This window comes from Fundulus heteroclitus, chromosome 24 (genome assembly GCF_011125445.2).
Source record: "Fundulus heteroclitus isolate FHET01 chromosome 24, MU-UCD_Fhet_4.1, whole genome shotgun sequence".
Classification (NCBI taxonomy): domain Eukaryota; kingdom Metazoa; phylum Chordata; class Actinopteri; order Cyprinodontiformes; family Fundulidae; genus Fundulus; species Fundulus heteroclitus.
In genome coordinates this window covers 14,294,985-14,309,868 of record NC_046384.1, presented here as the reverse complement: position 1 = coordinate 14,309,868, position 14,884 = coordinate 14,294,985, and the positions used below count along the sequence as shown (strand labels likewise).

At 41.3% G+C, this 14,884-nt stretch overlaps 1 protein-coding gene across 2 annotated transcripts in view; it reads left to right on the top strand.

Moving 5' to 3' along the window:
- Positions 1–14,884, top strand: part of appa (amyloid beta (A4) precursor protein a) — a 41,522-nt gene that overhangs the window by 5,376 nt on the left and 21,262 nt on the right. For both annotated transcript variants that reach the window (XM_036128430.1, XM_036128431.1), the window contains exons 2-3: positions 11,642–11,809; positions 14,705–14,834. In XM_036128430.1, the coding sequence (XP_035984323.1) occupies positions 11,642–11,809; positions 14,705–14,834 (298 nt within the window). The remainder of the gene's footprint in view (positions 1–11,641; positions 11,810–14,704; positions 14,835–14,884) is intronic.

Sequence of the window (14,884 nt, the reverse complement as noted above, 5' to 3'; positions counted from 1 at the left end):
TTTAGTATTGGTGATGGAAAAGTAGCTAATTTGTACCCATAGGGGTTTATTTAAAATTTTTTCAAATGCAAAGATTTGGTTTTGTGCTTAGATGTCAGGTACTGTTGGGTTCAGCCCTTGTTTTCGTCGTCATGGTAACCAGGATGAGCCTCTGACATCCACTGAGCATGTCTGTTCCTCGGTTCATGCCTGGTGCTGTGACTCTCACAGGTAATTTCTTTGTGCGCTCGTGGTGTTTTATCCCTTTAAAGGCACGGCAGGAATCCAGCAGTGCTGATTCCGCTGGTTACTGGCGACTAAAAGGCCCGCTTTGTGCTCTACAACACGGCCTCTGAGGGAAGCCGAGGGCAAACATTCATCTGGTCCATCTGGTATTTGATAAAGTCTGAGAAGGTGGAGGCAATTGGAAGATTATAAATCAAGTGCAGTCCAGATGATGCTGCAGCATTTTTAACGGCTGTCCTGCTGGCGGTTCAGCTACTGATACATGAAACGGTTTATTTTCACTGCAAAAACAGTACTAAAAATAAGTAAAATGCTCTTAAAATGTGTGTATTTTTCCTTGATTTGAGTAGGTAAATAAGATCATTTGCCAATAGAATAAGATATTTGCACTTAAAATAGGAACAATTTGTCTCCATCTTATTTTAAGTGCAGTATATCTAATTGTCTTATTTTAAGGGTCAAAATACTCATTCCATTGGCAGATAGTCTTATTTACCTGCTCAAATCTAGGACAAAAACACACATTTTAAGAACATTTAACTTATTTTTAGATCTGTTTTTGCAGTGTTCTAGGTTGTTCCAGTATCCAGGACCTTAAAGGCATCTCTTAGTTTGTAGAGTCCATTTATCCAAGAGTCACCTTATAAAGGTCAAACATCTACTTTGTTTCATGGTAGTTTTCTCTTCTTCTTCTTCTTCTTCTTCTTCTGGTGCATCAAATCCCCTCCGGGCAGAAGCGGTCATTACCATGCGGCGGTCGTTTCCACCTGTATCAGGAGTTCACCATGAAGTCTCTCTCTCCCCGGCCGCTGCTGCTGCTGCTGCTGAGTAAGCAGCTGTTGGTACACGTTCAGCGTAATAAGCCCAGAAGCGGCCCTCCTTGACCCGCGCAGTTACTCCGCAGCAGCCTCACACTACGTCTAGCCTCCGCTTAATGCACACCGGCGTTATTCACCTCCCTCCGCTCACCGAGCGCCGTCTCAGTCGCCGCTCCTTCCACTCAAGTGAGCGGCCTTTCGTTCAGATCTGACGCCAAGTTTTTTCCGTGGTCCATACTTCCATTTTTGCGTACCTTCACCCGTCTGCTCACATCATCGTCTCCTTCCACCTCTCTTCCTGCAGCTCACCTTCAACGTATTAAAGCGCATACAACGATTTGACAAAGTTCATCAGTCCACAGTCGTTTTTTACCTCGCTGCTACACTATGAAATATGCCATGGGCTGCAAAACCAGGCAAAACACATCAAGATTTATAAAGGAACTGTGTTAAACCGTGTTGTATTACAAAATAACAATTATTTCTTCTTTTTAGATTGAATAATAATAATAATATACCTATAACAGGAAGGGGGGAAGTCCTTTGTATCCTTTGTTACAATGAAGTCCTTTCCATATTATAGCAAATTGAGAAAGGAGGAGCCCATATTGAAGTTTACACTGCAAAAAGGGAACTAAAAGTAAGTAAAATCTACTTAAAATTTGTATCTTTTTCCTTGATTTGAGCAGCTAAATAAGATTATTTGCCAATGGAATGAGGATTTCTAACCCTAAAATAAGATAATTAGCTAAACTGCACTTGAAATAAGAAGATTGAGATGAATTGTTTTTATTTTAAGTACAAAAATCTTATTCCATTGGCAAATAGTCTGATTTACCAGCTCAAATCAAAGAAAAATACGCTTATTTCAAGAGGATTTTACCTACTTTTAGTTCCCTTTTTGTAGTGTAGAGTGATATTTTAATTCTACCTATTGGAGTTACATTATTAGGTGGCCCAGCTTTAGTTCTGGCTTAAATCTGGTAGAAAATTCTGGGCTTAAGTGTAGAAAACCCACTTTAAAAACGGCGCTAAATAAAACGGAGGAAACCCTTTTACTAGTTGTGTAAGCTTGTCAAAGCTGTGCGCAGATTTCATAAAAAACTGTCCTCGTTTCTGCCATTTTGGTTGAGTTATCCAGAGCTGCAGTTTATAAGGAGAAGCTTCAAGAAGGCATTGGTTGACTTGTAAACCATGTTCTGTGAAGCTGCAGATGTTCTGAGCCAAATGCTATTTAAACGTCATTCATTCTTTTAAACAAGTTGATGTTTAATGTTTTTCATTGCTAATGTTAAATGTGTGGTCTGAGCTGCTTTTTTAGTTAATATTCTTAAATATTTTCACATATCCAGCTCTGAAATGTGCAAATAATAAACGGTAGACTGATTTCTAGACTGATTTCTGCCTCTTGAGTTCTTCCAGAGAAATATTGGCTGTAATAGCAGGAAGATGGGTTTGTCCTCGGCTTATATTTCTTTACTTTGACATTTAATTCTTCTATTCGGTATTTAGGACGCTGACCTGTTTCTGATTTCTTCAGACACTCCTGACCTCCTTATTCAGAATATTAGAGAATCTTTTCCTAACCTGGCCTCCCATCTGTCAGCACATATTCATCTGCTTGCAGAAATGATGTAATCTTTGCATGTCTCTCCTCCCACCGTGGCAGGTTTTCAGCGTTGCCATGGCGCCGTGGCCTTCCCCAGGTGCCTGACTATAATTAGGCTGCTCCGCGTTAGCCGCTGTTACTTCTCTCACCCTTTTTTAGTCATCCTTTCATCCTCCTCACCATTTTCCTCCAAAAGCCGCTACAGCAAAAGTCCCGTGTGCAAGTGGATATCGGTTGCATGAAATGTTAATAACCAGACAAATGAATATGAATCTTGTGCGCTGAAATATTAATAGTGGCCGTCTTTGGCCAGCTTTTAAAGGGGAATTATAGAATATAATACCTGTTTTTGGAGCTCTGCATACATGAGCAGGTAGGATGGGGATTAGCAGGTGTCCCGACCGAGTTCCTACCGCTTCCTGCTCGGACAGAGGCGGACATCCGCCTTTTGTGCTGCAAATAGAAGTGATGCAAAACAAATCAAGCGCGCGCATTGTTGCGGGGTGTAAGAGGAAATGATGTGGAAAATCCCTAATTTAAAGCAACAAGGATGAAACTCCTCGCTCACTTCTATAGGAGATCATTTCAGACTTCATTTCCTCGCCATACAAGATTTTAATTGTCATTTATAAAATTATGTTTTGATGTTTGGGTGTTTTCTGCTGGTTTTACCTTTAGACGCTAAAGTAACAATCTCCATTTTGTCGCAATCAAATATTTAAATAAAATGGATTCTTATTTAATCGTGTACTGAATATCCTTAGAAACAAAGTGTTTCCTGAGATCTAGAACATTTTAGTTTAAAAAAACATTTAAGATGATCCTTTTGTCTTAATTTAAAGGAAAAGGCTTACATATATTAGCTATTTGTGGGAAAGCACTATATTATGAGGATTGTCGGATTTTATTTGGTTCTAATGGGGGTTAATGGGCTCTAATCAGTCACAAAGGGTAAAGAGTGTAGGAATATTTACAAATCTTATTTTTATACGCCATGCAAAAGAGCTAATTGTTAAATTAGAGTGAAAAGTGAAAGACAAATCCTGGCCAGGTTTCATACAGTTGGCTTTTAAAATGAATCTAAGGCCAGGCCATGTGGCGTAAAAATAAAACCTCCGATTTTATTATAGCAAATCCCCACTTAAAGAAAGAAGAGATAAAATATTATTGCAGATCTAATTCATAAAAAAAAATTCACCTCATTTTTGTTTCACAAAAAGAAATCAAAGAAATTATTTTAAAAACTTGTTTTTATTATAAGCGTTTCGTCTGAATTCAAATTGCAACTAAATCCAAACTGTGTAACATGCTTTTAAAACAAGATGGCGGCACTGCCATCGTGAACAATGAAAATATAACATGTTTGCTGCTAATGGTTTTACACAATGAGCTGAGAACAGGCTTTTAACTAACTTAAAAAAATGAATAAAGTGCCTCATATTACAGTAAAAGTTTCCTCTTTATTATGGCTTGACGTCTATTCAGCTTTGCAGGCTATTCTCTTTATGGAAGCCCAATGAGGACATATGCTAGAGGAAATCCTGACTGTCCAGAAAGAAAATCTTTAATAAATTGTAAATTCAAATTGATCGATTAAATCAATGCATCGGCCAGTTTGAATAGTTTAGGTTCAGATGCCGGATAAAGCACAATCCCCAATCACACTGCAAAAACGGAACTAAAAACAAGTCAAATTTTCTTGAAATTAGTGCATTTATCCTTGATTTTGGCAGGTAAATAAGATGATCTGCCAATGGAGTGAGTATTTTCACCCCTAAAATAAGATAATTAGATATGCTGCATTTGAAATAAGATGATAGAGATGAGTTGTTCCTATTTTAAGTGTAAAAATCTCATTCCATTGGCAAATTATCTTATTTACCTGCTAAAATCAAGGATAAATGCACCAATTTCAGGAAGATTTGACTTATTTTTAGTTTTGTTTTTGCAGTGCAGAAGCCAGCCTCGGCTTCCTGAAGGGAAACCTTCAGATGAAACCCGTCAGCGGGTAAATGTTTCAACGGCCAACAAATGCTGCGCCCCGAGAAACGATGCTGCCTAGATGTGATACGTTCTCATATTTTAAGTCTGCAGCTGAAATAAGCTAATTTGTGTGTTTTCAGAGCTAGGGTATGAAAACTGATGCATTCCACGGAGTTGTTTGGAGCTGGATAACGACGTTGGGACAGATCTAGCTGGCAGAACAATTCAACAATTACATTTAACCTTCATATAAGGCCTATAAACCCCCCAAAGCCCACTGGCACACACACACACACACGGCTAACCCAGTTCTGTCTCCAAAGCAAACTACCCAGATGATGAAATCACGGCTCCCAGATGACTTGGATAATGGTGTTGCTACGGCTGTGACTGGGGTGGGGGTGTTATAACGGGCAGGTCCCTGGAGCAGCAGGTGTATCCATCCATCCATCCATCCACGCTCCTCTGTTTGGTCTGGACCTGTTTAAGGTTTCCAAACGGGATTCTTTACACGCTTCCAATCGGATGTGAGCAGATTGCTCCAAGACGCCATCAGCTGCACTGACGGGTCCTGGTGTGAGGAAACCTTTCATCATGTCTGTTTGACCTGAATAAGTGTGGGAGATCAATATGCCTCACAGATGGTTTGAGAAATATCGATTGAAGAAACTTCTCTGCTTAAACCAGCCCTCTCCTAGTGTTGTTGTTCCTTCAACCAATCAGGATCCGTCTCTGTGTTGCTCTCTCCGTCTTGTAATTAAAGCCGTGGTTCTGCAGCGAGGCCGGCCCGTAATCAGCCAAACCGTCTGATCTGATCCGCTCCTCGCCCTCGGTCCCAGTCAGGGACGGTCCTGAGGAGCCGCCTGATCGACGAGGGCGTTTTTTAAAGCGTTTGCGTGAATTTAGCCGTTCATTCAGGCCCCACTTGTCCTAATTAATTCTGCCGCCACGCGTCCTCTTAAGGAAAGCAAACAAATTAGCAAAGTGATGCACCCGCCGTCTGGCCTCCTCCCCAACGCTGTAAACGATTGATTAATAACTCTGAGGAAAGCAGCGCGGGTGTGTTACACCCCATAAAAACCTTGTCCCGTCACGAACGTTGAACGCGTACGGACAGGATCGGTAACGGCCGGCCCTGACATGTCAGCCGCTGGTTTTCTAGACAACAGGCGCGTGTGTATACATTTGTGTGTGTGTGTGTCAGGCTTTCGCTCTCTGGGGAGGCTCCCTTTGGGATGAGAGCTGATTCGAGACACCCCGCCCACACCCACCCCCTCCCCCCCCCCCTGTTTATCCCCCCCTCCAGCTCCCCACAGCAGTCCTGGGCCACTTAGATAAGACCGTGCAATTAATAGCGCTGCAGGACCAGCGCCCATCGGGGACACTTCAAAGGTGGCGTGTGTGTGTGTGTGTACAACAGCACATTAAACAGTTTGTTTTTTTTTATTTCCTGTCTGTAAAAATAGATTTATTTGCCTTTTGGTGTGCTTGTGATATAATATTAGTTTATTTCTGACACCCCACCCGTTTAGACGTAATGGGCAATAAACCCGTCTTGGTGTTTGTTACGCGAGGTTCTAGGCGCCGACTCTTGGATGGGAATGTTTTCATGATCGGCATGTTTCTGCTGATGAACTGCTTGTTAGATTGGATGGGCGGGGGTGTCATCTACTTCTTGTTTTAATCAAAATCCAGCTCCCAGGGGAGGGGGGTGTGGAGAAAATAAAGACTCTGTGTTCCAGCGGTAAAGAGTAATCTCTAAAAGCTATTGCATGACATCGTGCTGTACGTGTTTTAAGACTCAATCGAGTGGGATTTGGGTCGTGAATCCTAACGGTGACCCAAAATGTTTTTTTTTTTTTTTTTATTATTTTTTTTTTAAGTGCCCGTTTTTCTAATGAAATTGCAGAGAGGTTTCATGCAAAAGTGCTGCGCCGAGCTCGCCCTGCTTGTTGTAAAGCCGCGTGGACAGAGGCACTCCAGCAAATTGCCCAAGTAAATCTGCCTTTTTATTAATCAGTTTACTACGTTAAACTTCAATGTTATTGTTTTACTTAGATTGTTCCTTTGGGGTTTCCTTCCTTTTTATAGAAACTGCTGTTCAAAGAAAAGCTTCACCTTTTAATCTTATTATCTTTTTAATGTTAAATAAAGTCCAGGGCAATCAACCGCGTCTCGTGACTAAACATGCAACCAGAGCTACAATAGAAGGCTGCGATGGATCCAGCAACATAAAAGTAGCACCTTAGACAGAGTTTATACAGTTTATCTGCAAAAAAAGTTGATATTAGGGCTAGTTAAGCTTTAAACTCATCGTTCTGCATCACTTTTTCCTCTTTTTGGACATTTCTGGGTTGTTTTTAATGTGTTGTGGGAAAACTGACGTCTAGTAGCAGGATCCTGTTACACAGTTAAAAAAACTCAACATTCGCTACAGGAGGCACAGTTTTAGCCACTTTATACTCTTTAAAAGGAATATACCTTTTTTTGGCTCTTGATGGCCAGATAAATTGCCTTGACGGGCCGGCTTCGGCCCGTGGACCTTAAATTTGACATGTGGTTTAGATCAAACCTTGTGTTGAAACATTCAAGTCAAAATCCAGACCCAAAAACAACCGAAGATCTGTGACAAACCAGGAAAAACTGCGGTCTTATACTCCACACTGGAAAAATGCATCTAAAAATAAGTAAAATTTTCTTAAAGTTAGTGTATTTATCCTTGATTTGAGTAGGTAAAATGGATTATCTGCCAATGGAATGAGTATTTTGACCCCTAAAATAAGATGATTAGACATCCTGCACTTGAAATAAGAAGATGGAGATGAATTGTTCCTATTTTAAGTGCAAAAAATCTTATTTACCTGCTCAAAACAAGGAGAAATACACTCATTTTAAGAATATTTTACTTATTTCTAGTTCTGTTTTTGCAGTGCAGCGACCTGCACCTGTACTTAAAGGAGCGACGATGCTGTCAAGCGCTGATTCGGGCAAGAACAGTACCCTTAAATGTGAGTCTTAAGGTACAGCAGCCATATCCTTCAGTGGATGAGAAGCTTCAACACGACAATGAGCCAGGCAGCGTTTCTTCAACGCTCTGTCATTATTGGACGGGGTTATGCGCCACGTGCCTGGGGTGTAATGGCTAAGTCTCCACGAGGTCACGCAGCCTGTGCCTCCTCTGGCCTGATTTCTACCCAGTGGGTTAATGAGATGGCTATCGCGGCAGATTGAGAGCGAGCGGGCTGCTGTCCTAATCCACAGTGCCCAGATTACAGCGGCCTTCCTCCCTGCAGGACGACCAACCGTCAGGCTGAGAGCCAGAGCTCAGATGGGGCCACAGTAGGTAGTTATACCTACTGTGGTGCCTCAGCGTTTATTTGCCTCTCATTGGGTCCATCTGCACCAGATCCAGAAGGAAATGCTCAACTTCGAACCCTTTTTAGAGCTTTTCCCAAATGTTCTGTATAGGGCTGAACAATTAATTGCATTTTCAATATAATCGTGATTTAAAAAAAAAAAGCAATTTCCAAATCGCAGAGGTCAGCAATTGTTGGCTATGTAACAATCATTGAATCAGACGCGTCCTTTAGGTGTTGGTAAAATGTTTAAAGTGGGTTTGCTCCACATGGAAGGGAAGACAGTTGCAGCAGTGAGATAATCTAATTCTATTACTTGCTTTAGAGTTTATATAATCATACATAGCATTAAGTACAGGTCAATCAGTTTAAATACATTGACTGGTTGCACTTTATGTCCAACAAGGATTGATGTCCAAATCAATTAAAAGCTGTTCTCTTGAATAATATTCTGATTAATAGAAACATTAAAAGCTCTTGTTTTAAATAGTCCTTCTTTACAAACATCTTTTTTTTGAGAACATTTTTGTTTGTGGTTAACGCAGAGAAAAGTCAAAATTGCAATTTTGGTTGAAATATATCGTAGGCTGAATGCAATGATTTCTGCTCTGAGTTTAGATGCTGTGGGTCTTTTAGCAACTAATCAGCACGGCGAGGATACAAATCGATTTGTTGTTTGTATATGTTTAAAAAGACATGATAAATTAAACTGGAAAAAAATCACATTAAATCGCAATATATATTTTTAAAAATCGCAATTAGATTATTTTGTAAAATCGTTCAGCCCTAGTTCTGTAAACGATGAAGGACACAGGACAGTCAGATCAGAGTAATGTTTCTAGATTCTGATCATGAATTTGTTTTCCTTCCACCTGTCGGCTTTAAAAAGTCCCTGACCCTTTTCCTGACCCCGAAGGCTCATTGTCTAACTCATCTGTGGAGGAGGAGGAGGAGGAGGAGGAGGCCGGGATTTGCCAACCAAACGAGGATGACCAAGGCTTCTGATGTCAACAGGCAGCCGGCAGTGAACTGATTTCCCTACGCGTGCCTCAAAGCGGAGACGAATGCTCCGATTTGCTTCGCGCGTCAGCTCCTCGTAACGCCGGAGAAGACGCTCAGAACCGTCTTAATTAGCAGGTGCCTTATTTGTAGCGGCGGTTTCCTATCGAGGAGCGAGACGTGGTCTCCGTCAGCGTTGCTCCCTCGCAGATGGCAGCGTGGGAACGGAGCAGCAGAGCCCTAAATAATCCTCTGTGGCGCTGCAGATGGCTCCGTGTCAAGAGTAATGGCCGCCAGCGTTAGGTGGTCATTTATGTGAGCAGAGGGCGGCCGTGGCCGACGGGGGGGGGGGGTTCTTACACCCTGGTGTGTGGGGGGTGGGCAGGCGCCTTATGTTTAACACAGCAACGTGTGATGGCTTTAACGGCATTTAAGGAAGGAATGGCGTAAAAACAATGGGATTACTCTGACTCATGGCGGCCATGACGGTGCATGGCTGCTGGTGATGTGCAGGAATTCAGCCTGACTTGTTGCCCTGGAAGTAGGTTTACTTATTTTAGAGTTTTGTATCGACATTCTTAATGTTTTTTTTTTTGTTTTTTTTTTACACCGATCTGAGTTTTGTAGCTGATTTCCAATCAGCAGGGTTTGTAAATCTTTATTTAAGGAGCTGAGGCAACACCACGCAGTGTGTTAAAGGGTAAATGTTGGTTATATTTGTAATACAAAGAGAAAATAATAGCAGAGTTTAGATTTTAAGATGTCCCAACTCGAGCATTTTATGATTTGGCCTTTGCGTCGCTCCATGTAAACAGAAATCTTTGCGTCTATTCCCTGGTGAAAGCAGATCCTGTAACCATATAACTCAAAGTATCATCCAACTCTTCCACAAAGTCAGTGTTTTTCTGAACACACAATTTACAACATGAATCTATGTTACTTCCCCTATATAAAAATGCAGAAAACATGAGGAAAATGTACTTTTTGGTCTAACTTACAAGGAAACTTTCAAAGCGTGATGTTTTATTTATTTATTTATTTATTTTTTAAAAGCAACAAAAAATATTATTTTCTTTAATGTAAAGTTTCCTGACACTAACCTGTATCAGATTGTTATTAACTTCTCATTCAGCTCAGTTTCATCTCAAGGCATTTTAACAGCCAGATGGATCCGGTTTATATACAGAAATAAATATAGATAATTCAATAAATCCTGTTTTGTAGATTGAAATTATAGGTTTCTGTCTAAAGAAAGCAAAGATGGTTGTTCTGCTGACCGTCTTCCATAGCTGCCAGATTTGTAGATAATTCAGCTTGTACCATCCGTTGCAAATTTTATTGCTGCGGGGTGTTGGCATCATATTAGCTCATTCTCTGCATTATGGCTGCACAAAATCAAGAAAACAATGGCATGCAATCCATTCGGCTGTGAAAAAATATACATTAAATGTTGACATGGAGCTCTGTAAGAGCCCAACAAGCTAAGTGCACCACTGACATGCAGAATCCTCGCTCACTGGAAATATAACTTTATTTTCTTTAGTGAGAGTTGTTCGTCTCGCTTTTTGAGTCTAAGAAAGCAACGTTGATTTTGTGATCTGGAAGCAAAATTAGATAAGCTCTTGGTTTACCTGCAGTAGAAAAAACAACAACAAAAAAAACAAAGAATATATGTGTAAATTGGTTTTAAAACGGTTCCGTTGCGCTTGATTTCTTTACATTGTGCAGGTGCTGATTTCTTCAGCATTCATCCCATGTTTGTGTACCTGGCACGCTCTGTCCTGCTTTGCTTTGTTGTCTTTGGGAGCAATCTGGCTAACACGGGCTTCTCGGATGATGCCAGCTGTATAAACACTGCGAGCTAAAGGGGGTATAATGAAAGCCGACGAAGTTACACCAGGTACGCGGTTGCTAAATCCGTCCAGAGATTTGAGTTTCTGGCCTTAAATTGAATCCAAATCGACATCCCCCCCCAGCAGCTATCGCCTTCATGAAGGGGGGACTTTATGCTCAGGGCTGCTGGGAGAGATTCAAGTCTGCAGGGGGAAATATGCTATCCATCTCACAAAACAACATTTGTTCGCCTGCCAGGGCCTTCAAACCATTAACAAGATTAGGGAGCATACAGTGGCAACAGTCCCTCTCCTTCCTCCCTCTGTCTCCGTCTGTTCATCCCCCCCCTCCGCCCGTTTTGTTCTAGCTCGTTGACGGCACAATGCAGACATTCAGCGGTTTGTCTGCACCTTCTCTCTGAGGGGAATCTCTGCACAAAACCTTTTTTTTTGTTGTTGTTGTTGTCCTGTATGCTGCAGCTGACAAAAGCAGAGGTACAAATCATCACGCAGGGCTCTGTACCTGCACAGAAACTGACCAACACAAAACAGTTCAATACATTTGTATTTATCAGATATCTTAATCAATGTTTTGCATTTTCAAACAAGATCTGTTGCCAAAATGAACAACATCTTTAAAGAAACTCCTCTTTCGTTTGTCGCATCACAATCCTCCCCTGCTCCTCTCCCATCCTCTCTTCCACCTTAATAAGAAGACTTAATCCCATCTGGATTGCATCGTTGGCTGCTGGCGCTCTTGAGTTTAATGAGCGTTTGTATCTTATTAAATCTTCTCGCCGCTCTCCCCGTCTTCCTCAGGTTCCCACAGATGTTTCCATGGGTCTGCTGGCTGAGCCCCAGGTGGCCATGTTTTGCGGTAAACTCAACATGCACATCAACGTGCAGAGCGGCAAGTGGGAGCCCGACCCCTCTGGCACCAAGAGCTGCATCGGCACCAAAGAGGGTATCCTGGAGTACTGCCAGGAGGTAAGTCGTCCATGCCGGTTTGTTTCGTCTGCAGACCTCAAAATGCAGGCAGATGATTATTCACTAAATATCAGGGGCAGTTTTGTTGAGAAATTTCCGTATTATAAGGTATTTGGAAGTTGCAATCTTCTTTTCTGTTTAATTCAAGTCACTTTATCTAGATGGACTTTATCTAGATTTGTCTAGTTCGGTCATAAACTGCAGTTTAGATTTAGTGAGGTAGAACCAGTTCAGTAATGTTATTTTAGCATATTAATTCAGTTGTGATTTAATACCAACTGGTAAAACGTTTTCTAAAGAAAACCTTGCTGATTGTATCAAGTTGTTGACGTTTCAGCAATTCTGCCTTCTAAACAAGCGGAAGAGGAAACGCTACGTTTTTAATAGGACTCAGGGTCCTCACCAGGGTTTTTCTTTTTCGGCGCAACGTTGGACGGCTAGCGGGGCACGCAAGTGTGTTGGTGTGTCGTTCCGTTCCCTGAATGCGTTCCCAAAGAGGAGCGTTGCGTAGTGCAGCTCGAAGGGTGCCGTTGGTCAAGCTAATACAAGCTAGCATTAGCTAATGTGGTTCGGGAAGTTTATAGCTGCACTGATGCACGTTCAAGAGCTTTACTCACTTTTCTATTTTGCGCTCACATCCGTGTCATAAATTAGACCGTTAGACTAGGGCTGAACAATTAATCGCATTTTCAATATAATCGTGATTTCAAAAAACGCAATTTCCAAATCGCAGATGTCTGCAATTTTTGGCTATGTAACAATTAGTGAATTAGACACGTCCTTTATGGTGTTGGTAAAATGTTTAAAGTGGTTTTGCCTCCACATGGAAGGGAAGACAGTTGCAGCGGTGAGATAATCTAATTTTATTACTTGTTTTAGAGTTTGTATAGTCATACAAAACATCGAGTACTGGTCAATCAGTTTAATACATAGACTTGCTTGTTGGTTGGACTTTGCACTTTATGTTCAACAAGGATTGATGTCTAATTAAATTAAAAGCTGTTCTCTTGAATAATATTCTGATCAATAAAAACATTAAAAGTTCATATTTAACATGGTCCTTGTTTACAAACATCGTTATTTAGAGGCCATTTCTGTTGCTTGCGGCCAACGCGGAGAAAAGTCAAAATTGCAATTTTGGTTGAAATATATTGTAGGCAGAACGCAATAATTTCTGCTCTGAGTTTAGATGCTGTGGGTCTTTTAGCAACTAATCCACATGGCGAGGAAACAAATTGATTTGTTGTTTGTATTCATTTTACACATGATAAATTAAACCGGTGAAAAAAAAATCGCCATATTAAGAAAAAAAATCGCAATTAGATTCTTTTCCAAAATCGTTCAGCCCTACGTTAGACTCAAAAAATTACTGTAATGGTCTAATTTCAGTGTAACGTTGTCCTGTAGGCAAAGTTTACTCTAAAATGTGCTGGTGAGGACCCTGAGACTAAACTTTAAACTTATCAGGGTCAGTCTGAGCGGACGTCTGTAACCTGTTAGAGGTTGTGAGGACAGGATAGACGGTGATAAAATATAAAAATGAAAAACATGAGCCAGGGATTAGTTTCTATAGGAAAGAAAAAATGTTTAGAAAGTCGGCGGCAGCGACAAGTTCGGCCGTGTCTTCTTCAAGGAAAGAGACACGGCTGAACACAGAAGTACTGAACTCGTAGTGCCATCTGTAGAAGTAAAGTGGAGAGAACAGAGTTCAAGGCAGCAATTAATTAAGCAAATAATGGCTTTGTGAAGGAATGACAAAAGTACAGCTAGTTGGTGGCAGCGGTATAGATGTCTTTGTCCAGGAAAGAGACCCAGCTAAACACAGAAAGCACTCAACCCGGAGCACTCTCTATTAAAAAGAAAGCGAGAAAGAACACGGTTACTGGTAGCAGTAAACTTATCAGTAGTTTCTTCCAGGAAAAAGCAACAACTAGAGACAGCAGAGCTTTCTCTGAGACTTAAAACTGGACTCGTCATAATTAATGACATCAGTGGCTTCATCCAAGAAAGAGACGAGGCTAAACATAGAAGCAGGGAGCCATTAAAAGCCAACTTTTAATATACAGAGAAACAAAGCGGGCTTGGTTGTTAGTAAGAACAATCACTGTTAGTGGCCCCATCCAGGATGCTGTTAAAGCCCAGATTACTTTCTACCGCAGGCTAAACAAAGAGAAAACATATAGTTAATGGAAGCTATAACTCTGTTAATGATTCCACCCACGAGAGAGATTCAACTAAACACAAAATCACTGGGTCATTCAAAAAATGTTGGCTAATTTAGCGAGTTTAAAGCAACTTTACCAAACTGAACTCACTGATATGTAAAGAACATAAAGGTGGAGAGCGTTTCTTTAGAAAAACGACACGTTCTGTAAGCCGGTTTGTTTGTTTTTGTCAGTTTCTCTGGATGACATGTAATCTCTGCTTAGTCAACAAGCTGCTTGTGTTCATGTGACTTTGCTTCAACAGTCGCGGCTGGCTTGTAATTAGGCAAAGGCAGGAAAACCAAAACCTGAACGTAGCATACTTTAAAACATATCTAAATATCTATATTAGAAAACTGCAGCTCATACATCAGTTTTAGGAACATATAACAGACGAGAGAAGATGGACTGGTGTTTTCCGTCGTCACAGCTGGTAAAATCATTTAAAAGCGTTTTGATGTTTTCAGCATCAACAGTGTGAAGCCAAACTAGAAGACCAAAACAGGAGTGTTGTTATTTGGAGAGGGACGAGCCTCTGAGGTCTACAGGCCAGAGAATGTGTTCATGGCCGGAGGAAGAGACTAAATATACGTTGTTTTTTTTAAAAAAGATTAGCAGAAACTTTGAGGAGGAAGTTAAAAGGTGTATTTCAGTCTCAGATTTGTCAAACGCTGCCATGTTGTGTCTCTAGGTGTATCCAGAGCTCCAGATCACCAACGTGGTGGAGGCCAACCAGCCGGTCAGCATCCAGAACTGGTGCAAGAAGGGCCGCAAGCAGTGCCGCAGCCACATGCACATAGTGGTGCCCTACCGCTGCTTGGGTAAGTCCCCCGTCTTCCTCTGCTGCTGCTGAGTCGTCTGGTCACTGAGA